The sequence below is a fragment of the Neoarius graeffei genome, chromosome 1 (assembly GCF_027579695.1).
Source record: "Neoarius graeffei isolate fNeoGra1 chromosome 1, fNeoGra1.pri, whole genome shotgun sequence".
NCBI lineage: Eukaryota > Metazoa > Chordata > Actinopteri > Siluriformes > Ariidae > Neoarius > Neoarius graeffei.
Genome location: NC_083569.1, coordinates 46,863,313 through 46,888,648, shown reverse-complemented (window position 1 = coordinate 46,888,648; position 25,336 = coordinate 46,863,313). Strand labels below are relative to the sequence as shown.

The following is a 25,336-nucleotide window of genomic DNA, read 5'->3' as shown; positions in this document are numbered from 1 at the left end:
CTGCCTGCAGTCCAGACCTGTCTGCCATTTAAAACATTTGGTGCATTATGAAGCGCAAAATATGACAAAGGAGACCCCTAACTGTTGAGCAACTGAAATTGTATAATCAGACAAGAATGGGACAACATTTCTCTTTCAAAACTCCAGCAATTGGTCTCCTCAATTCCCAAACATTTACAGAGTGTTGTAAAAAGTAGAGGTGATGCAACACAGTGGTAAACATGCCCCTGTCCCAAGTTTTTTGAAATGTGTTGCTGACATCAAATTCAAAATGAGCAGATATTTTTCAAAAAACAATAAAAATTTCTCAGTTTCAACATTTTGATATGTTGTCTTTGTACGATTTTCAGTGAAATATAGGGTTTCCATGATTTGCAAATTATTGCATTTGGTTTTTATTTACAGTTTACACAGCATCCCAACTTTTTTGGAATTGGGATTGTATGCGAGTGGTCATGTAATATGTGTTTTCAGACATTAGTATGGACGGAGATTATTTCTGATACTGAGCTAAAATGCTTGTCTCGATGGAGATTGTTTTAGTTTTAAAATGCTGTTTTAAAATTAAACTAGAAGGGCACTCAGTAGAGTGCATACCTCGGCCAAGTAACATATTATCAACATCAAAATCAAATAACTTGAACCTAGGCTAATACTAAAGCTGTACACCAAATTTCATCAAAATCCATTCACTACTTTTTGAATTACATTGGGAAAAAGATTTTTAAAAATCCTGGATCCACATACATATCCGGATTAGCATCAAAATCTAATCAATTGTTCCGTGGCCCATGGCTCACCTTTCCTCAAAATTTCATCAAAATCCATTCACTAATTTTTGAGTTACATTGGGAACAGACAAACAAACAAATGGAGATGAAAACATACCTCCTCCAACAACGTTGACGGAGGTAAACATATTAATGTGGGCATAGCCTTAGTTTTTACTCGTGCCAAACTTCAACCAAAAATCAGTTACTGCTCCTGATTGTTGTTCATACTCGTTTCTCTTCAAGCATGAATTTGTGAGAACATGATCTCACAAATTTGAGACTAAACCTAAGCTAATATGGTGCATACATTCATGACAAGAAAGCTGTTTATGTTGGTGCATTGAATACTGTTCCATTTTTTTTTTCCTTTGAATCTGCAGTCATTTGACCATTACATACCCAGACAGAAAGAAAGTGGATGACTTGCATTAACGGAAACATGAGCAAACACATGCTGTTGATTTTGCAGTGAATAATTCATGAAGCCTCAGAAAATTTTATACATGCTTGCTTTGTTTATTTGTAATTACTTTTGAATTTGTAGCATGGTATATTACTCTATCATGTACATTATTTCTTAAATGTGTGGTCACCTGAAACTACAGAAGACCACAGTGTTTTAGTTCCCTACCGTGCACTACAGCACAGTTTCACTCATTTAGATTCAGCTGCTGTTCTGCAGGCCAGCTATTCTCACAGCATGCTAATAGTCTAATGAAATACAATTTATTCATTAAAATATAACAAGTTCATTAATGGAAACCTTAAATGGAAAGGTAACTTCATGTTTGTAGAGAGCTATACTGATGTGAACAAATTTGTTGGTACCCTTCAACGGAAAAAAAAAGAGAACTCACAACTATTTCTGAAATAACTGGAAACCGACAAAAGTTAATGGCATCCATCAATGTTTATTCCAAGTTGAACACAAATCAGACTTTGCTTTTGATTTTTGATTCAACTGAATATTTTACATAACAAAATAAATGAAAATGGCATGGACAAAAAGGATGGTACTCTTAATTTAATATTTTGTTGCACAACCCATCCATCCATTATCCATAACTACTTATCCTGTGCAGGGTTGCAGGCAAGCTGGAGCCTATCCCAGCTGACTATGGTTGAGAGGCGGGGTACACCCTGGACAAATCACCAGGTCGTCGCAGGGCTGATACACAGAGACAAACAACCATTCACACTCATGGTCAATTTAGAGCCACCAATTAGCCTAACCTGCATGTCTTTGGACTGTGGGGGAAAACAGAGCACCCAAAGGAAACCCACGCAGACACGGGGAGAACATGCAAACTCCGCACAGAAAGGCCCCTGTTGGCCACTGGGCTCGAACCCAGAGCCTTCTTGCTGTGAGGCGACAGTGCTAACCACTACACCACCATACCGCCCTTGTTGCACAACCTTTAACAGCAATCGCTGCTAACAAGCGATCTCTGTAGCGCTCAGTGAGACTTCTGCATCTGCCAACAGGTAGTTTGACTCACTCTTCCTGAGCAAACTGCTCCAAGCCACTTCAGAATAGTCCAAAGTTTTGTTCTTTGCCGTTCTTGGGTGCTTTTAGCTTTGTGTTTTAGGTCTTTAGCCTGTTGGAGGACCCATGACCTGTGACTGAGACAAAGCTTTGACACTGAGTAGTCATTAATGTTGGCCTAATGGTTAGAGAAGCAGCTTTGGGACCAAAAGGTCACTAGTTTGATTCCCTGGACCAGCAGGAATGGCTGAAGTGCCCTTGAGCAAGGCAACTAACCCCAACTGCTTTCTGGATATGTTGTATGTTGCTCTGGATAAGAGTGTTTACTAAATGGCAGTAATGTAATTATGCAGCATGGTGTAATGCTATATAAGATTGAGAGGTATGAGAAAAAGTAAACGGTTGCTTTTGTTTCGCTGGAGTTCAGTAAAATGAAGTACAATTCAAACATTTCTGTGAATTAAAGAATTGTGGTGTTTTGTTTTGTTTTTCTGGATGAAGGTTAACATACTGTTAGCAAGTTTCTGGGCCACTATTTTCTGCAAACCCCTTAAAGTGCCAGATTTTTGTTTAGCTGCTCTACTTTTAAAGCATATTATAAGGATATCATGCAATACCTAATATGAATTTACAAAAGGACTCATTATTCATTATTACCTCCACCAAATTTGTTGGAGAAGGTTATGTTTTTGCCTCTGTTTGCTTGTTTGCTGTTTGTTTGTCTTTTTCCAACATAACTCAAAAAGTTGTGAACTTATTTTGATTAAATTTTGAGGAAAGGTGGACCATGGGCCAAGGAATAATTGATTAGATGTTGATGCAAATCTGGATATGTAGCTTGGCAGAGGTACACACTCTACCGAGTGCCTTTGTAGTTGATGATGCACCTCATGATGGTAGCAGCAGAATTAATTTTGAAGTTGGCTGAAACATTATGTTTGCCAGTTTACAGAGAAATTGATTCAATGTAATCAGGAGGAACTTCATCATGTAGCAAGACAATGACCTAAAACACACTGCCAACACAGCAAAGGACTCATCAGGGGGAAAAAGTGGAAAGTTTTAGGCTGGCCAAGTCAGTCACCAGACCTTAACTCGATTGAGTATCTACTTCACCTCCTGAAGAGGAGACTGAAGGGAGGAACCCCTCAAAACAAACAATAACTGAAATAAGCTGTGCTACAAGCCTGGTAAAGCATCACAAAAGAAGAATGGACCAGTTTGGTGATGTCAGAGGGTTGCCAGCTTTATGCAGTTATTATAAGAAAGGGATATGCAACCAAATATTAAGTGTGACTAACTTTAATTTAAACTATCTGTTCACTAATTTTGCTCACCTAAAAATTGGGTGGTCTGCCACCAAAGATGATGTTATAAGTTGTTTAACTCATCTAGATGTAAATATCAGGAAATTAATACTTTTCCGATGATGTTTTCACATGATGTCACAGAGTCGGGGATTCCCTAGTGGCGGCCATCTTGCGGGTCAAGCTTACCGTACGGGTGACTGAGCACACATTGTAATGCGCGAGTACAAAGTCTTCAAAAGAACCCAAGCAGGCTATTTAAAGCTAGCAGTGGTGCACACCTGTTGTATTCACGGCTGTCGTAATAGGTTAGATGATGACGTCAAGCGGAGCTTTTATGGAATTCCCACTGTACGGGAGCACGAAGGCGAGCAAACAAAGAAACTCAGCATACAAAGGAGAAATCTATGGCTTGCGAGAATCAACCGCAAGGATTATCAGCCTTCCAAACACAGCAAAGTCTGCTCCGATCATTTTATAAGTGGTAAGTTGTTTAAATAAACAATCAATTGTGTTTAAGTTTGTTTTTGGAAACCAAAACATCATGTGAACAATCTCTGGAGAATGCCTAACTGGAACCGCTGAGTGTACGTTTACATTGTAATGTACACTTAATATCGCTCATTTGTCACGTTTCTATTTGACACTTGTCACTTCACTCACGCAAGGGTCATTTTTGAAAAACATTTTAGGTCTATTCTGTATTATTTGATTTGTGTTTGGGATGCAAACAGCGTGCCTTTTGGCGGATGCCGCCTGAATCGCGCAGATCCGATTTTTTTTTTTAGGGGGGGCGTTGGAGTGTCTGATTATAATTTCAAAGTAAATTCTGTATTAAAATTACTAAATAAGCAAATCCGTTACAGTCCATGAAACAGGAAGTATAAGGATGAGAAAAAAGCAGTTTAAATCGGAAAGCTGCGCACATTTGCGCAGTCCTGCGCAGATGTGCGCAGCTTTCTGATTTAAACTGTTTTTTTCTCATCCTTATACTTCCTGTTTCATGGACTGTAACGGATTTGCTTATTTAGTAATTTTAATACAGAATTCACTTTGAAATTATAATCAGACACTCCAACGCCCCCCTAAAAAAAAAATCGGATCTGCGCGATTCAGCCGTGAAAAAGGCGCGCCGTGAATATATAAAGTTGTATATATCTGACAGCCTTTAAAGTTTGATGAAGTCAGTTTCAGGCTTTGGAGCAGGCTTTGGCAGTTTCAGGCTTTGGCAGCCCTGCATAGTCACTTGAAAATGCATCTTTGTCCACTTCGTAGGGGTCAATTCCCCCAATCAAGGCCAGTTTGGCTGCATACCGTTGTCGTGAGATGTCGTCTAATGCAGGGGTTTTCAAAGTGTGGGAGAGGCAGCCCCCCCTCGGAGAGCAAATAAACAACAGCGCCCCCCCTTACAATTTTTGTTGTTGCTATACTTAATGTTCCATTCGTATTTTTTAAAAATGGTTGTTGTACACATTTTTTTTTTCACATTTTAAACATCTGTGCTTTTTAAAACATCTTGTTTTACACATTTTAAACATCTCATAGCATCGTTAGCTAGCACCTCTTGGCAGACAACACACTGTGACAGTGGAGCATCTTCAGATCCAGTCCATGAAAATCCAAACTTTAAATAATCGTGGTCAGACTTCCTTCTTTTTTCAGTCCCCCCAGGATTCCGCGAGCCTTTTTTGTGATTGTTGCGGGCTAAAATGTCTGATGTTGCGGGGGTTTCCAAAAAAATTGCGATGAAAGTTGCGGTGTTTTTTAGGTTTTTGTTGCGATTACATTGCGGGAGGAAGTGAAAGTTGAGAGAAATTGTTGCGATTTTCTCTTTTTGTGATTAAAATTGAGTGATATGTTAAATATTAAGTTATTACTGAAAAACTATTGATTAAAAAAACAAAGACACTGAGAAATGGTCCTATAAACAACTTTACCAATATAAAAGATTACCAGGACTACAAAAATGCAGAAAAATAGGCTTTACTTATCCAAATGCTCCTGTTGGTTCAAAAGTTAAAGTGCATAGAACCTCGCAGCACAACATGAAGTTACCTTAAAATATAATATAAATGCCTCAGCTTTCAAGTAAGAAAAAAAACTATTAATACTAGTACTGTGTGCAGGCAGTCTCTCCTGAAGACTAAATTAAACAATAATTATGAACTAATAAAATAAATGGCTCAGGCTTCATAGAAGAAAAAAAAACAATTTGAACAGAATCTCACAGTATGATGCTGATGCCTAAACAATGGAAAATAAAATACCATTTTGGCAAAAATGTTGGCATCCATTAATTTCTTGTATTAAGTAAAAAAAAAATAATGTAAAGTGCACACAGTCCTTCACTGTAAACATAACACACTTTCAGTAACAGAATTTAAGCCTATATAAACACTGACTCGCACATCATGCAATGTTGCCAGATACTGCTGACGTTTTCCAGTCCAAAATATGTTCAAAACCCGCCAAAATGCACTTGAAACCGCCCAATCTGGCAACACTGCACACATGCTGCTTCTCTTGAACGTATACATGGAAGTAAGGCGGAAGGTAGTTTGTCGACGTCACCTCAAGACGACGCCAATGATTGGTCAAATTTGCTGGAAAGTTGTGGAGATTGGATATAATTGCAACACCACCCTGAATTCGTGGGGATTGGTTGAATTTGCGTTGAAGTTGCAAATCGCAACATCCTGGAGGCTCTGTTTTTTTGCTTGGCCCAGACTCTATCTCCTCACTCACTGTAGCTTTAGGTACTAAAAATCGATCCATTTTGTCTCTGGTAAAGGCTAGCTGAAGTTCGCTAAATGTCCGCAATAGTAACTTATTCTGGTTTATTTTTCCTCACGTTGCGCCCCCCGTTAAGAACTCTGGCACCCCCCAGAGGGGGCACGCCCCACACTTTGAAAAGCCCTGGTCTAATGTATCTATATACTTCTGTTTGCTTGATTTTGCCGACATTGATCTTTATTTTAGAAAACTGACTATATAACTTAATAAATTCGTCCGAGATAACGTAGCCGGTAATGGCGATGGTCCGTTTTGTTTGCCCCACAACATGGCGGCTGGAGGGCGTTCCCCGGAATGCCGTGACGTCAGTGAAAACTATCTATTATCACAGACACTGTGGTTGCCTTTGTTCTTGTAAAGGGTGAGAATGAAAGCATACTGCATGTCTTGTGGGACGTAGCCCTTCTCCCAGCAGAGGCATAGGAACTCGTATAGATGTTGTAATAATGCTGTCTTGCCAGCCTTCAATACTTCAGGTGGGATGCCATCATTACCAGGGGCCTTTCCACTGGTAAGGTGGTCGATGGCTTTGCTGAGTTCCTCTATAGAAGGTAGGATATCTAGCTCTTCCATGACAGGAAAGCTTGACAGGGGAGCTAGGGCAGCATCAGTAACCACGTTTCACGTTTAGAGTACCATACAATTTAAGGTAGTGTTCCACTCAGTGTTGCAGTTGCTTGCATGGGTCTGTGATGATATCCCTTGTCTTGGATTTTAGCAGAGCAGTTTTGGCTGGTGTGGGGCCTGTGGCTGCTTTGATGCCCCTGAAAAATCCTCTTGCATCACCATTAGCAGAAGCTGTCTCGATTTTGCTGCATAGGGTTAACCAATGTGCTACAAGGCCTGGGTGGAAGGATATGGAAGCCTTGGGATGCCCAGACACCAAGACTACCCTCACAGTATTACTAGTATAACACAAAGGAAAGGATGAACCAATACAATTTGGTACCAGTACAGCTTCAGGAGTTGCTGGAAGGCAATGTAATACACTGTTCAACCACCTTAGGGGCTTCACTCCGGATTTATTCAGGTTTACTCCTTAGCCTTTACTCCTCCCAAAGATACCCACAAGGCAGTGGGGGGGGGGGGGGGGGGGGGGGGGGGGGGGCTCACTCTTAGTCTGGCCCCTACCCTTTGACCTGTTCGGCATGGGAGACCCTACCAGGAGTGCAAAATTCCAGCCGACAAAGCTCTAGGGGTCACTGGGACACGTAAACCGCTTCACCATGAATAAGGTGGTGATCCCAAGCGAGACGGGGATCAATATTACAATATTTACAATTATGAAAAATACTACAAGATAAAAAAAAATTTATACAGCTAAATTATATTTAAATATTAACCTATTAAAACTACCCTTAAAACATTGAGTGTTTACCTGTTATTGGTATTAAGGTGAGTGCAAAACATCATTCATTCATTCATTATCTATACTGCTTATGCACTGAAGGTGAACTGAAACCAATCCCTGCTGACATTGGGTGAGAGGTGGGGGACATCCTGGACAGGTTGCCAGTCTATCACAGGGCTAACACAAAGACGACCAACCATTCACACTCGCATTCACACCTATGGGCAATTTAGAGTAGCCGGTTGCCCTAATCCTCTTGTCTTTGGACTGTGGGAGGAAACCAGAGCACCCAGAGGAAACCCACACAAACACAAACCCAGAACCTGCATGCTGTGAGGTGACAGTACTAACCACTGCACCACCATGCCACCGGCAAAACATTATAATTAAATATATCAGCTCACTCTATTGAAATGTACTTAAATAAATAGCTAAACAGATTTCTTTGTAACTTAATAAAAAGCTTCTCTGTGATTTCCAGACCAACTGACACTATGTAATCAAATTTGTACACTGTCATTGATTAAGCATAGCCTCAAAGTCATACTGAATTCCAAGAAAAAGGAGCCAAGCTGTGTGCATTTGCATGCATTAACATGCAAACAACACAACGTGGTGGAATTGCAATTAGGTATTTATCCACAGAGCCGTGCAGGATGGAAACAGACGTCTTTGAAAGCGGAAAATTCCTATGGGAGCGGGCAAGCTGACGCCAGATTCGTATGCCAGTGATCTCTTCTGGTAGACTACAGACAGACAGACATATAAAATCTGTCTCATCTCATTGGTTTGATGGGAGATTTGGTTTTGTTGTTTACAGGCTGTTATTTTGTTGTTACGCAAACATGATTTATGAGACACAGCAAAAGATGACCATAGAGGAGGAATTGAATTGAAGCGATGGCCATATTTGATATGATGCCTGACTGACATTTAACACTGCACATTAACATAAGTCCTATCCTGTTATAGCAAAACCAGCTCCAGTGACTAGTCTCACACACACACACACACACACACACACACACACACACACACACACACACACACACACACACACACTCTCACACACATATATACAATCATCCACCTCCACACACACTCTTACACGCACGGTTGTTTCGATCACCTTCTCCGACAGGGGAAAGAGGTCTGTCTGGCCTCAATGTATCAGAGGGAGAGAGAGTGCATGATAAATGGGGAGAAAGTGATAGAATGTAGGGAGTGAGTGAGGATTGAGGACTGGGCTAAGGCAGAAGCAACGAGGCAATAAAAGTAATGATGACCGTGTGAGAAGGGGATGTTAGGAATGCCAAGCATCCTGTCCAGCAGAGCGTCAGTCTCAGCATGGGAGTGAAAGACATACACTTTTACAGTTTATTTTCCCTGCCATGTGTCAGTAATTACACGTTGTTCTGTCAGCTTTTGTGGTTTTCTGCTGAAATCTGGACAATCTCACAATGTGCCGGATGTAGCTACTGGGGTGTCTTTTCTGTCGTGTTAAATAGTTTGACTGACAGCATTTTACCCCTCTTACATCCAACACTATGTCCATCATGCTGTTTTGTCCAGCGTGTATAATAAAGAGAACAGATCTGAATGTTAAACACTCTTTTTTTCCACCATGAACCGAAAGCTGTAAGCAAGTTTAGTGGGGAAAAAGATTTGGATGAAGATCGAACTGAGAACTGATGATGCTCTTGGATGACCAGTGAAACATCTTCAAGATTATACCACATGTTCAGGTGCTTAAATTGATTACAAATAGAAAAACAACCTGGATGAATGGAAGTAGTAGGAGTTCACCATTTTAGAGAACCAGACACATGTTTGAGAGCGACCTGGCTGCCATTCGCAGTAACAGAACTGGTCAGGGGCGGCACGGTGGTGTAGTGGTTAGCGCTGTCGCCTCACAGCAAGAAGGTCCTGGGTTCGAGCCCTGGGGCCGGCGAGGGCCTTTCTGTGTGGAGTTTGCATGTTCTCCCCATGTCCGCGTGGGTTTCCTCCGGGTGCTCCGGTTTCCCCTACAGTCCAAAGACATGCAGGTTAGGTTAACTGGTGACTCTAAATTGACCGTAGGTGTGAATGTGAGTGTGAATGGTGGTCTGTGTCTATGTGTCAGCCCTGTGATGACCTGGCGACTTGTCCAAGGTGTACCCCGCCTTTCGCCCGTAGTCAGCTGGGATAGGCTCCAGCTTGCCTGCGACCCTGTAGAAGGATAAAGCGGCTAGAGATGATGAGAATGAGATGAGAACTGGTCAGGTTGTAGAAGTCATGGCGTAACCATTTCCTCATGTTTATTGTTTCCTGAGATGGTGTAGCAGGTGTCACTGCTCCAGGTTTAATCCTGAGGTCTTTATTAAGTCTTTGCTGAGTTTTGTGTGTTCTCTCTGTGTCTCCTTGCAAAGTCCTGGAGTACCCCCTGTTCTGGACACGTTAGTGTTTTCCCTGCTCTAACTAATTAATGGTCCTTCTTGTTAAAGTGGGTGCATTAGAGCAAGGAAAAATATTAACCCCTTCAATGCCCTTGGACGAGTCTAGGGTGTACCCTACCTCTCACCCAATGTCAGCTGGGATTGGCTCCAGCTTGTCCCACAAACCTGATGTATTCATGGGTTTCATGTGATGTCACAGCCACCTCATTAGTTATTCAAAACTTTAGCTGGTGGTCTACCAAAGCTCAGTCGACAAAGCATTTGTACGGAGAAGGTGCATTGCTCGCATGAAAAATGCCTTACGCTTGCATTGTTTTAGGTTGTTCGAATCGATCAAACCGTGAAGCTGATAAGTTTCTTCAGGGTTCCCTGTGAACTAATAAAAAAGGGTGAACGAACACAGGATTTCACAAAAAGACATCGAGAAAGGCGGCTTTTGAACCTCTCGCTGAAATCGAAGGGAGCCGAGTCGAAGCATGCTCAAGTTTCTGTGATCACTTTGTGAAAGGTTTGTATCTCCCTCTCAGCTGTCCTTAGTGTTTTCCAAGTACTTTTCTTGCTATGTGTCGTTATTTTACGGTGTTTTTTAGTCACAAAGAGCTAAAGTCCCCAGCTGTTTCTTTGTTTACTCCTCACAAAGTCCATACGCATAAAGGTTGCAACAAAATTCTTCCCCAGCCATACAGTTACAATGCACCGTGATCACTTCTCCATCTTGTTTAACTAAGATCCAGGTCTTTAAAGGGGTTTCTGATGATCTTTGTGAATGATTTACCTGAGAGATAGGAGCCAACACAAGTGAGAATCAAGTGAACTGTTGTTTGTTTACACTTCAACTTGCAGTGCTTCGTTGTAAAGACGCGAACAAAAAGTAAAAAAAAAAAACATATTTCCACGGGCAAAAACAATACAGGATTCATTCAGCAACGACTTGATACCGAGGTCCTTTACCCAGCCACATACAAAAAAGTTGTAAGCCGCCATACTCTTCCACGCTTTCATCTGTTTTGTGGTGTAGAAGGACGTCTGCAACACCAGATAGTTCAAGATGTCGGGGAACTCGACTGAAGGGTAGTTTTTGAGATCGTATGACAAATCCTTCTCTCCCAGACTGTAGGGGTCGATTCCATTGCACATAGCAATCTTCTGAATATATCTGAAGCCAGCAGTGGCTTCTAGTTTACAAGCATACTCTGATAAGTTATCGCTAGTTGTTTGCACTATGGCAGCCAGTTTGGTTTGCTAGACCACCAGCTGTTTTAGCGGAAGTGAAATCGCTAAGAAAAGTCACATGACTGAAACCCAAGAATAAGCAGTATAGATAATGGATAGATGGATGAATTTAAAAAAAAATTCCTGCTTTTGTTGTTATTCTGTCTCTCCAGCTATGGTTCATACTATAAATTTGTAAAATTCTCAGTAGGCTCTCAGAGCTCAACTCAGAAAACAGAATTAGTAATATTCTATTATTTTTTGCCTCTGCACAGTTTGTACAATTTTACACACACACACACACACACACACACACACACACACACACACACACACACACACACACCAAGGCAATAAGTTGCAATAGGCAATAAACTCAATTGCTTTGTTTTGAATTTCAAAAATATTTGTAATTTTGTAACTTGTATTTGATGGTTATAGAAAAAAAAATCAGCATGTAATTTGTATCAATGTGATCAATTTTGTCTTCGATATTTCTGTATTTTATTGTGCATGGTGATGGAAATGAGCTTTTAGTGATTCTGTTGGACTTTAGAGTCGATCCTGTAAAGCATCAAAGCTGCTTTCTGGCTCTTGATGGCTAGAAATTCTCTGCAAAACCAAAGACTTAAAGCCTTCTTCTGTTTGTGAACTGTTCATGAACAGCACAGCTGTAACCTGTGTGTCGATGAGATGTGTGGTTTATTTGGACTAATCCATCAATCATAGCCAAAGCTGGTGGTAGAGGTCAAAAGGCAGACAAACAAGATCAACCTGGGATAATTCATCATCATAACGAAGAATACAGGCACGGGTCTAAACATGGAAGTAAAATTAGAAATGCGGAAACAGGAAACATGAGAATCTCAGGCTCTGAAATCATTCAGGCTCATTTATACAGTACTCAGTGAACAACACTTTGTAATAAGACAAAGGAACATGAACAAAGACGAAACATAAGGACAGTGCTTACTGCGCTTTTGAACTGCTTCGCACAGCAGAACCAGCGGCTTGTGAGGTTTTTTTACATCAGCCAGTGTAATAAATCCCCATGATTTAACACTGTTATTGGTTATAATGCTTTGTGTAGTAGATTGTTAATGTACGCTGTTAGTGAAGTTAATGATGTTTCTTCTCATTCCAGATGCTCTAGTGGCTTTGACCGCCATCGGCAAGACTGGGTAGACAACAGCTGCCCTGATGAGGTAGGTGTGTGTGTGTGTGTGTGTGTGTGTGTGTGTGTGTGTGTGTGTGTGTGTGTGTGTGTGTGTGTGTGTGTGCGCACCTGTGCATGTAGCTGGCTATGCCGTGACCACATGATGGATGCCATCATTTGTAGTTTGATAGGAGAAAGAGAAGCCCAACCCCCAACTTTGTTTCCCCTTACAAAAAAGAAGTTTATTCAAGTGTGCTTCTAGAGTATACTTCTTTTAAACTAAAAATAAGAGAGTATGCTTTTTTATGTACTTATCAGAGATATACTTAATAAAAAGTTATACATAAGTATACTTGGCTTATACTGAAAAGTATATAGAAAAGCCTAAGCACATTAAGCTTATACTTAAACTTTTGATCAAGATATACTTAACAAAAGTGTAAAGTATTACAATATTTGTGCCTTATGTTTAAGTGTACTTGTCCTGTAGTTGCGCTTATCCTTTTGATAGTAGCCTATAAAATACTTCTTTTTCACACATATTGGCTTCTTTGTGATATACGGCAGCATGTTTTAAATCCCATCTTTTAAACCTACATGTACCATAAGTTTGTGGTCAGCTCTGGGGTGGAATAGCTTAAGAGTAAACTGGAACTTAAACTTAGCTTTTATGCACGTAATGTTATTAACCCACAAAGAGACAGATAAAACAGACAAATAAAACAAGTAAACTCACAGTATATTTCCAGTATACTATGAAGTATGCTTCTGTAAACTAAAGAGTGGACTACAAGTATAGAACTAGTAAACTATTAGGTTTACTTATGGTATACTTGCAGTACAAAATAAAAAATACTAGTTGTATACTCAAAGTTTACTTCTCTTAGACTTAAAGTATACTTTTTATAAACTAAAAGTGGGTCAATTTAGTCCCAAGAAGTATTAGATTAGTTTACTTACAAGTATACTGTAAGTACATTGATATCAGTATACTTGGCACACAAAAGTATACTTAAGGAAATATACTTTAACTTTACTTAAGTATACGTAATAAAATGAACTTGAAGTATACTTCTTTTTGATAAGGGTCTGTCTGTTGGTTTGACTATTTTCTCTCTCTCTCTCTCTCTCACACACACACACACACACACACACATATATATATATATATATATATATATATATATATATATATATATATATATATATATATATAGTGCCGCCTAGGAGTATTGGCACCCTTGAAGTTTATGTACTTAAAGTTAAGCATCTCCTGAACAAAAGTGATGTAGTGATGCAGAATTTTTCTACAGATAGCTCGTGGTTAATATAAAAGAGCAAAGTATCAACAAAATAAAAAAAATAAACAATTAGAGTGAAAAAAAATGAAAAAGGTAAATCTTGCTGTATCACTAGTATTGGCACCCTTTGCTGTTAGTCCTAAAACCTAACCTAACTAAACCTAATTTGACTCACCTATGGTAAATTACAAATGGAAATCACCTGTGAAGATCTGTCTGTGCCCATGTGACATGAAATGGCCAATGAATGATGAGATTTGTGTTTTGAAAAACCAACTGTTTCACTCAGTCCCTTTTTCACAATGGTGAAGACAAAAGAGCTGTCTGAAGAAACAAGAAATGCAGTTGTTGACAAATACAAGAGCTCCAAAGGATATAAAGCCATCTCCAAAGAGCTTGGTATCCCTGTGTCAACAGTGCGTAATGTTATTAAGAAATATTTGAAGCATGGAACTGTCAAGAACCTCCCTGGGCGTGGGGGTAAGAGAAAAATCAATGATAGAAGTCGTCGAAGGTTGGTGCGATTGGTGGCAGAATCATCTCAGTTAACATCTACGGACCTGCAGGCCCACCTGGAACAGTCTGGGGTAACTGTTTCAAGGAGCACCATAAGGCGCATACTCAACACAGCAGGGCTACATGGGCGGAGGCCAAGGAAGACCCCATTATTGAAAAAAAGACACAAAAAGGAGCGTCTGGAGTTTGCAAAAGAGAACCTGGACAAGCCACAGTCCTTCTGGGAAAATGTCCTGTGGACAGATGAGACAAAAGTAGAGCTTTTTGGGAATTCTCACAGGCAGTATGTTTACAGGCGCTGCAATGAAGCATTCAAAGAAAAGAACATCCTACCAACAGTCAAGCATGGTGGAGGATCAATAATGCTGTGGGGCTGCTTTGCTGCATCTGGGACTGGAGGCCTTACCCGTGTCATAGGTATTAGGAAATCTGAAGATTATCAACAGATTTTGGAGCAAAATGTCCTGCCCAGTGTAAGAAAGCTCAGTTTGAGGTGAAGATCTTGGGTACTCCAGCAGGACAAAGACCCCAAACACACATCTAAAAGCACACAAAAATGGTTAGAAAAAAAAATGGACTGTTTTGAAATGGCCAGTAATGAGTCCTGACCTCAATCCAATTGAGAATCTTTGGGGGGAGTTGAAATCTGCCATTGGCAGAAGAAATCCTTCAAATATCCAAGACCTAGAGCGCATAGCGAAGGAAGAGTGGGAGAAAATACCACAAGACAAATGCAAGAAGCTCATTGATGGCTACAGGAAACGTTTGGAGGCCATCATCGCTGCCAAAGGGTGTGCAACCAAATACTAAGGAGGGGTGCCAATATTCCTGCACCTGCTGTATTTCTGTTTTTTGTTGTCTTAGAAATTAAAATGCCTATTTTGAACGAAAACAACTGTTCAGTTCCTTTGGACCTTCAATTAAAAGATCTTGGTATTGCAAATTGTGTCCATTTCCATTTATTTCTGGAGATATTACAAAAGTTGTGAATAAAATTAAGGGGTGCCAATACTGCTAGGCGGGGCTGTATATATATATATATATATATATATATATATATATATATATATATATATACAAATTTCTTGAATTAGCTTATCACTTCCTTGTCTATTTATTCTTCTGTGTATGTTGATATGCATTTGTGTTTAATATTCATGCTTTCAGACAAAAGACAACACATGCGACATCAACACCACTCAATTCGAAGCATCTAATACTGCATCAGTGACCAAGACGTCCACAAGGAACAAAGCTGTTACAGAGGCTGATTCCACCCAGTCAACATCACATCCACCCACCAGCATGCCTACAGATGGTAAGAGAACATGAACTGACGAAAAAACAAATACTATACACTCATAAAAACAGTACAAATACTGACACCACATTTTAATATTTTAACATTTTCCTTTGAAGATTTGAACATGTTTACTTTTCCTTTTAACATTTTCATACAATTTGCTTGCACTTTGGGCAGAACAGGTAGTCATATATCAAATTTGTTGGCTAAAGAAAAGCCATATTGAACATTGGAGAGTACTGGACATGGTGGGTTTCCTCATTCACTTATTCATCTTCAGTAACAGCGTTCTCCTGTTCAGGGATGCTGATGAATGCTGAACTAATGAAGTCCATTATAAAATATCTCAGGCAGGTCCAAAAATAGTAACTGGTAGGGTTGATTCAAATTTGCACAGGAGCTACTGCGGGAAAGATTACAAAAAAAAAAAACACCTTAATTGTTCTTTGTGTTAGGTCTTCATGTGTCATTGAGTAAAAAAAAGCAACGATGAAAGACAAAACATAGTCATAAGTACAAACACAGTAGAGGGAAATTCTAGCTGGTTAGATGATACTGCGCTCATGGCGCTCATTTGTTCAAGGATTCCACAGTGACACATTGATGGTATTTGAAGGGGCATGTACTGGTTCAGCGGTTAAGGCTTTGGGCAAGTGAGCAGAAAGTCATGAGTTTTATCTCTCAGTATCGCCAAGCTACCACTCAACCTTTAACCCTGACCTGCTCACTTGTATCCTGTCGCAATTGTAATTGTGATTAGTGGTGAACCACCACTGCCCATTAATAGCTTCTCTGATTGACCGAATGTTATTTATTCCTCAGACCTAAACAAAATCCTACAGTAACGTTTTACTATGCTAACATGTGAGCTGTAGACTTTTTGGGATGTGATGCCATGCAGTTTGGGACAGTGTGTCTGCTGTTATGTTGTAGTGTTACTCAGCATTAGGAACATGGATTTTAATGGGCTACTTGGACATATTTCCATTTTGAAATAGCGTGAATGTTGTGTCTATGGTAGCACTGTTGACATTCAGCAGTACAGCGAGACAGCAACGTCTAGCTTTCTTTTTTTTTTTTTTAAGTTTTACAATAAAATCATAGTGTTTGGCTAATGTTAGCTTGGGTCTTCATTTTTATTAATACAGTGGTGCTTGAAAGTTTGTGAACCCTTTAAAATTTTCTAGATTTCTGCATAAATATGACCTAAAACAACATCAGATTTTCACACAAGTCCTAAAAGTAGGTAAAGAGAACCCAGTTAAACAAATGAGACAAAAACATTATACTTGGTCATTTATTTATTGAGGAAAATGATCCAATATTACATATCTGTGAGTGGCAAAAGTATGTGAACCTTTGCTTTCAGTATCTGGTGTGACCCCCTTGTGCAGCAATAACTGCAACTAAACGTTTCCAGTAACTGTTGATCAGTCCTGCACACCGGCTTGGAGGAATTTTAGCCCATTCCTCCGTACAGAACAGCTTCAACTCTGGGATGTTGGTGGGTTTCCTCACATGAACTGCTCGCTTCAGGTCCTTCCACAACATTTCGATTGGATTAAGGTCAGGACTTTGACTTGGCCATTCTAAAACATTAACTTTATTCTTCTTTAACCATTCTTTGGTAGAACAACTTGTGCGCTTAGGGTCGTTGTCTTGCTGCATGACCCACCTTCTCTTGAGATTCAGTTCATGGACAGATGTCCTGACATTTTCCTTTAGAATTCACTGGTATAATTCAGAATTCATTGTTCCATCAATGATGGCAAGCCGTCCTGGCCCAGATGCAGCAAAACAGACCCAAACCATGATACTGCTACGACCACGTTTCACAGATGGGATTAGGTTCTTATGCTGGAATGCAGTGTTTTCCTTGCTCCAGACATAACACTTCTCATTTAAATCAGAAAGTTCTATTTTGGTCTCATCCATCCACAAAACATTTTTCCAATAGCCTTCTGGCTTGTTCACGTGATCTTTAGCAAACTGCAGATGAGCAGCAATGTTCTTTTTGGAGAGCAGTGGCTTTCTCCTTGTAACCCTGTCATGCACACCATTGTTGTTCAGTGTTCTCCTGATGGTGGACTCATGAACATTAACACTAGTCAATGTGAGAGAGGCCTTCAGTTACTTAGAAGTTACCTTGGGGTCCTTTGTGACTTCGCTGACTATTACATGCCTTGCTCTTGGAGTGATCTTTTTTGGTCGACCACTCCTGGGGAGGGTAACAATGGGCTTGAATTTCCTCCATTTGTACACAATCTGTCTGACTGTGGATTGGTGGAGTCCAAGCTCTTTAGAGATGGTTTTGTAACCTTTTCCAGCCTGATGAGCATCAACAACGCTTTTTCTGAGGTCCTCAGAAATCTCCTTTGTTCGTGCCATGATACACTTCCTCAGACATGTGTTGTGAAGATCAGACTTTGATAGATCCCTGTTCTTTAAATAAAACAGGGCGCCCACTCACACCTGATTGTCATCCCATTGATTGAAAACACCTGACTCTAATTTCACCTTCAAATTAACTGCTAATCCTAGAGGTTCACATACTTTTGCCACTCACAGATATGTAATATTGGATCATTTTCCTCAATAAATAAATGACCGAGTATAATATTTTTGTCTCATTTGTTTAACCAGGTTCTCTTTATCTACTTTTAGGACTTGTGTGAAAATCTGATGATGTTTTAGGTCACATTTATGCAGAAATATAGAAAATCTAAAGGGTTCACAAACTTTCAGGTACCACTGTACATGCTCAGATTCAAATTTTATTGGTCATACACTCAACCATACATAGTACGACATTCAGGGAAATTAATTTTACTGTCTGGTGACATAAAACAAAAAAATGTCCATAAACACAGAATTTACTTGCATAAAACTAGAAAAAGAAAACTGTAATATGTAATTTTAGAATTACTATACACACGCAGTGTTGTGCAAAAGTCTTAGGCACATGTAAAGAAATGCTGTAGACCAAAAATGGCTTAAAAATAATGAAATTAAATGTTTCAACAAAAAAAAATTACTATAAACAGCAGTAAGCCATAAAAAAAATGAAACAAAGTCAGTATTTGGTGTGAGACGACCCTTTGCTTTAAAAAAAAAAAGTAGTCTCTGGTAGAGTGAGTGCAGTTTTATAAGGACATGAGCTGTAGGTTTTACTGAGCATCTTACAGAACCAGCCCCAGTTCTTCTGGACACTTTGTCACACTCGCTTCTTCATTTTGCACCAAAACCCAGCAGCCTTCATTGTTTTCTTTTTTAATCTAAAAAGTGCGCTCTTATGTAATATGGTGCTCAGATACAAACTTTTTTTTTCTGTAACATTTAATTTTGTGCTGGAAAATGAACGTTTGGATTCCAAAATGTTTTTGTATTGACTTGATAATGTAGAAGTCTTCGACTCATTCAATATCATGCTAGCTGAATTGAATATATCTGATAGGCCACTCAACGCCAGCCAGTATTATTTAAATATGTCACTCAGATCCGTGATGTATTTTATATGAAAAATGCTAATTTTTCAACACAAGAAGATATAAACTTCATATCTTCAAGCCAACCTGTGAGGTTCTTTTTTATTATATAGACACATTCACAAACAAAAAGTACCCAAATTTATCAAAACAATTCATCAATTTCCTCACGAGTGACATATAGAGATTTATGTCATGGTTCTGGTTCTCCATGTCCCAAGTGGTGTATTTCCCAGTTCAACACTTGTTTCCATATAACATATATTAGAGTAGTACAGCAGTCTGTAAAAAGAGAGCTCTGATTTCTTGTTAAATCTGTTTAAATGTTCAATCGCACAACAGCTCTTTCCCATTTTAAATCTTTTTGTTTGTTTGTTTTTGCGCAACATTAGAGCTGTGCTACTTCCACCTGTGGTGAAGTCATGTATTTTCCCACTATTTTATGTTATTCCGCCCTCTGCTGTCAAAATAATGCAATTACAGCTAGAAAAAACTAAGTGATTACACAGCCTGATAATAATCACAATTCTTTTTTATTTCATCAATTTGAATTGCCATAAATTCGTATTGCGATTTATCGTTGTATGATATGTCATTACATGTCTAGTTAAGTACCTACTACCAGACCATAACTATAGTATGTTCTCTGAGTATGCAGGTGAGTACTCAGGACACAATTTGGATGTACTCCACCACCATCTTATCTGTCCTCTAACCCAGATGTTCACAGATAATGCAAATTTTTGTATGCCGCAGAATTAAAAAAATAATAATTTCTCCAGAAATGTTTCAACAATTCCTGATGCATTTGTACACCGCTGCAACAACCAGCTTTGCTTCAGATAGCCATCTTCTTTCTATTTTTCCCAGGGGAAATTTTCATCTTTGGTTATTTGGGGACTTCAGCTGAATTATGGGACAGCGTAGTGTAGCATAGTGTAATACGTTTACATCCTACGACTGTAGTAGATCATCCGGGCACTGTTCGACTACTAATAAATGCCTACTGAGTATTTGGACACCCTCCATACTACTTCTTGCATACTAATGCATACTAATACTGTAGTATGGAAGTACCGGTATGCGTATGTGGATGCAGTGAATGCAGCCCAGATGTAAAATGGTGCCATTGTTATTATAGTGGACAAACTAGAAGCAAAAATGTCATCTTTATCATGCAGAATGCAGAAGTGTTTGTGCAGGTAGCCCATTTAGGTGAGGGGGAAACTGACAAGCAGAGACGCCACGCCTCTTTCTTTGAGACTAACAGGCTCAGTGAAGCATTCGGGAACAAGAGTGAGACAGAAGCACACAGTGCTAATAATAGTACATGTAAATAAGAGAGATGTTAGTGTGGCTATATGGAATCAGTCACTCAAAACAATGTGTGTTTTCTCTGAGAGCAGTACATCATTACACTTCTCCTGACAATGAGCTACTGTAAACTCACTGTAAAAGCCAGTGACAGCTTTATGGAGTTTGGCTTGAGATGTAATATTGAAAGTAGATGTTCTTGGCCGTTTCTGCTTTCGTAATTGAGAAAAGCCACATAGACTCGTTAATTATTTTTAAGGAAGTTGGAATTGATTTCCTCAACAGAGCAATCCCAGTTATTAGGTAGTGAACCAGCAATTGATCATGAACAATTAACAAGCTTTCAATATGACAGAGAATCACAAATCATACATCTCTCCCTCCTGGGCTTGCATCCTGGTTCTACTTTCATCTAATTTCATCAGAGAAGCACAACACTTTAAACACTTTCAGCAGTCCGCTGATTACTCGAGTGTGGCCTGATGTGCGAGGGCATCCGAGTGACCAGCTTCTCACCCATTCATGATTCAGATAGATAATCTTGAGGAGAATTAATGAGTTCTGATTGCTGTGAGCTGCTTCTCTCTCTCTCTCTCTCTCTCTCTCTCACACACACACACACACACACACACACACACAGAGCCACAAATCACGAAAGATCAGAGAATGGACGGATAAGAAGAAGTGTTAAGATCTAGTCCAGGTTAGATTGGAGAGCTGTTTAAATGATAAAAGCTCTGTCTGTCTGTCACACTCTCATTCTCTTTTGATTTTTTTTCTTCTCTTTTATCCCTTTGCAGGTTTTATCCTTGACTCACTTTTTCTTCTTGTCACCGAGGACAAATATTTTCCATCATTTTGACTCGGTTTACAGTTGACAGCTACTTATATCTCAATTCAGAAATCACACCTCACTCCAAGCCCTTCTGTTCCTGACACACACACACACTCACACGAAGGCAATTCTCATCCCACATCGTGTAAATAGCTCGCACATGTGGAACTGAGAGAGGTTGAAAAATACAGAAGGCAGCAAGGAATGAAATTAATTTCAAGCAACAGAATTTATTTCAAATGAGTAAATTATATGCCAGGGTTATTCACTTCAATTTCATGGTTGGCCTGCAGTCTTACTGCTCTATCAGTGGGAAAGTGAACAAAGCACAGAATCGAAACACAATAGCGAAATACAATTATAACTTACCCCTGAACAGCACCGAAGGTTTTAATAAATGTATTTATTTGTATTTAACTGTAAATTGTATTCAGGACAAATTGTGTTTTGTATTCAGTGTGTGCGTATTGATTTTTGACAGGATAAAAAGCGAATAAACAGATGTTTTCTCATATTACTCACTTCTATCACTCTCTCCGTCTCCCTTTTTCTTTTGTGCACAGATGATACCAAGATTGCCCTTCATCTCAAAGACAATAGAGGTAGGATGTCACCTTGTGTGATGTATGTAGTGTGTCACGAAACAAAACACAGAAACATAACATTCTAATGCTCAGAGAAGGTACTCCATGTGTGTGTGTGTGTGTGTGTGTGTGTGTGTGTGTTCTGGGCTTTGTGAATCCTGAATGTCATCCTCAATCTCTTTTCCATCTCTTGCTGATGTGTAGAGCCAGCTCATTTCCTGATATTGTGGAATTCAGCACACGTTCCTTTTCATGGCGTCACATCAAATTCTCACTCCCTCACTGTTTTCTTGCTCGTTCTCTCATTCTTTTTTCTTACCTTCCTTCCGTTCTTTCTTTGCCTTTTTTCCTCTTGCTCTCTCGGTACCTTTATCTCTATTATCCTCAACCTTCTTTCAGTCACTCTCTCTTTCTTGGTGGTGGTGTTTTTCCTGCATAGAAATGTGGTTTTGATTTGGCCTCTAATCACTATTTTTCATGACTCTGAAACAGCAGACTGGAAGCCAAGAGAACTTTATCACTAATGCACAAAGAGAGAGAGAGAGAGAGAGAGAGTAGTGCTGCCAAAATAAGTATTTTCCCTGTCTTATTTTCTGCTATGCAAGATAATGGGCAGGTATTGTTGTTATTCTTGTCACGCAGTTGCTCTGAGAGCCACCACTGTTAAAAAAAGCCATCAATTTTAAATTAATATTTTAAATTCTGAAGATAATCCTATAATACCCATGCAGAATAATTAATAGTTTTATTAGCATTGTGTATCTGAGTTCCAATGTAACTATCAAGAGTCTGAATCCAATATTTTCTCTAAAGCTATAGAGGCATTTGTCCATGCAAGTAAAGTATCCTCTTGCTTGGGTTATAGGTGGGTTGCATCCAATGTCACATCCACCTCATTAGATCTGCAAGACATAAAGTGGTGGTCAGCTAAACTCACTGTTTACAAAGCGTTACTATCACTGGGGTGCCTTGCTAGGCGATAAAATGCCCTACGCTTGCATTGTTTTGGGCTGCTCGAATCAAACCGTGAAACTGAAACGTTTCTTCCGGGTTCCCCGTGAAGTGATGAAGGGTGAAAGAGCAAAGGATTTCACCAAAAAGTGGCTCTTGAACCTTTCACTGCGATGGAAGGGAGCCGAGTCAAAGAACGCTCAAGTTTGTGGTGGTCACTTCGTGAAAGGTTTGTAAATTCCTCTGATTTATTTCATTTGGATTCGCAAATTACTTTTCTCACCATTTTCCGTTATTTCGTAATGTTTTGAAGTTCAGGAGATACTTAAGTCCTCAGATGTGTTTTTGTTTCCTGTTTGATCTTGGTTACCATATTGTAAACTAATGCGTATGTTTTCACTTTATTTATCAGGATGTCCCTCCTTGAATCACCACCTTAACGTGGTGGAGGGGTTTGAGTGCCTCAGGGATTCTAGGAGCTATGTTGTCGGGGCAATTGCCCCTGGTAGGGTCTCCCAAGGCAAACAGGTCCTAGATGAGAGGTCAGACGAAGAGTGGTTCAAAAAGGACCCTTATGAAAGAAAAAACAGGTATCTGAGTACCCTCGTCCGGACCAGGGATACCGGGGCCCCACCCTGGAGCCAGGCCTGGGGGAGGGGCTCGTCGGCGAACGCCTGGTGGTCAGGCCTATATCCGTGGGGCTCAGTCAGGCCCAGCCCGAATGAGCAACACAGAACCACTCTCCTGTGGACCCACCACCCACAGGAGGTGCCGTAAGGGTCCGGTGCACTGTGGATCGGGTGGCAGCCAAAGGTGGAGGCCCTGGCATACTGATTCCTGGCTGACAAAACTGGCTTTTGGGACATGGAATGTCACCTCTCTGGTGGGAAAGGAGCCTGAGCTTGTGCGTGAGGTTGAGCGGTACTGACTAGATATAGTTGGGCTCACCTCAGCACATAGCTTGGGCTCTGGAACCAATTTCCTGGAGAGGGGTTGGACTCTCTTCTATGCTGGAGTTGCTAAGGGTGAGCGGCGCCGGGCAGGGGTGGGGCTATTGGTAGCCCTCCAGTTTGGCGCACTAACATCGGAGTTCTCCCCAATGAATGAGAGGGTCATTTCCCTGCTCCTTCGGGTCGGGGAACGGTTTCTGACTATCATTTGCGCTTATGCACCAAATGGTAGTTTGGAGTACCCGGCCTTCTTGGAGTCCTTGAATGGGGTGCTAGACAGTGCACCATGAGGGGACGCCATTGTTTTACTAGGGGACTTCAATGCTCACGTGGGCAGAGACAGTGAGACCTGGAGGGGTGTGATTGGGAGGAACAGCCTGCCTGATCTGAACCCGAGTGGTGTTCAGTTGTTGGACTTTTGTGCCATGCACGGTTTGGCCATAAGTGCACATGGCACGAGGACACCCTAGGCCACAGATCGATGATTGACTTTGTAGTCGTTTCATCTGATCTACGACCGTATGTCTTGGACACTCGGGGGAAGAGAGGAGCAGAGCTGTCAACTGATCACTACCTGGTGGCGAGCTGGATCAGATGGTGGGGGAGGAGGCTGGACAGACCAGGCAGGCCCAAATGAGTAGTGAGGGTATGCTGGGAATGTCTGGCAGAGGCTCCCGTCTGTTGGACCTTCAACTGTCACATCCGGCAGAGCTTCAACTGCATACCGGGGGAGGATGGGGACATTGCATCCGAGTGGACCATGTTCCTCACCTCCATTGCTGAGGCAGCCGTGCAGAGCTATGGCTGCTAGATTGTTGGTGCCTGTCGTGGCGGTAATCCCCAAACCTGCTGGTGGACACCTGTGATAAGGGGAGCCGTCAAGCTGAAGAAGGAGTCCTATCGGGCTTGGTTAGCCTGTGGGTCTCCAGAGGCAGCTGACAGATACCGACGGGCCAAGCGGAATGCGGCTTTGGCAGTCACTGAAGCAAAAACTTGGGTGTGGGAGGAGTTCAGAGAGGCCATGGAAAGTGACTTTTGGTTGGCCTCGAAGAGATTCTGGCAAACCATCTGGCGGCTCAGGAAAGGAAAACAGTGCTCTGTCCCTACTGTTTACAGCGAGGATGGAGTGCTGTTGATCTCAACTGGGGACATCATCCAACAGTGGAAGGAATACTTTGAGGATCTCCTCAATCCCACCTTCATGTTGTCCGAGGAGGATGCAGAGTCTGAGGGTGCTTGGGAGGACTCGCCTATCACAGGGGCTGAGGTTGCCGAGGTGGTTAAAAAGCTCCTCGGTGGCTGGGCTCCAGGAGTGGATGAGATTCATCCTGAGTTCCTGAAGGCACTGGAAGTTATTGGGCTGTCTTGGCTGACACGCCTCTTCAACATTGCGTGGAGATCAGGGACAGTGCTTCTGGATTGGCAGACTAGGGTGGGGGTCCCCCTTTTTAAAAAGGGGGACCAGAGAGTGTGTTCCAACTATAGGGGGACCACACTTCTCAGCCTCCCTGGGAAAGCCTATGCTGGGGTGCTGGAGAGGAGAGTCCAGTTGATAGTCAAACCTCGGATTCAGGAGGAACAATG

The 25,336-nt window shown here is 40.9% G+C and overlaps 1 protein-coding gene across 2 annotated transcripts in view; it reads left to right on the top strand.

Moving 5' to 3' along the window:
• The window catches only part of plxdc2b (plexin domain containing 2b), a 335,111-nt gene that overhangs the window by 268,038 nt on the left and 41,737 nt on the right, over positions 1–25,336 (top strand). The window contains exons 10-12 of one of the 2 annotated variants that reach the window (XM_060932767.1): positions 12,502–12,562; positions 15,498–15,648; positions 21,831–21,869. In XM_060932767.1, coding sequence (XP_060788750.1) covers positions 12,502–12,562; positions 15,498–15,648; positions 21,831–21,869 — 251 coding nt within the window. The remainder of the gene's footprint in view (positions 1–12,501; positions 12,563–15,497; positions 15,649–21,830; positions 21,870–25,336) is intronic. The other variant, XM_060932768.1, reaches the window with a different exon arrangement.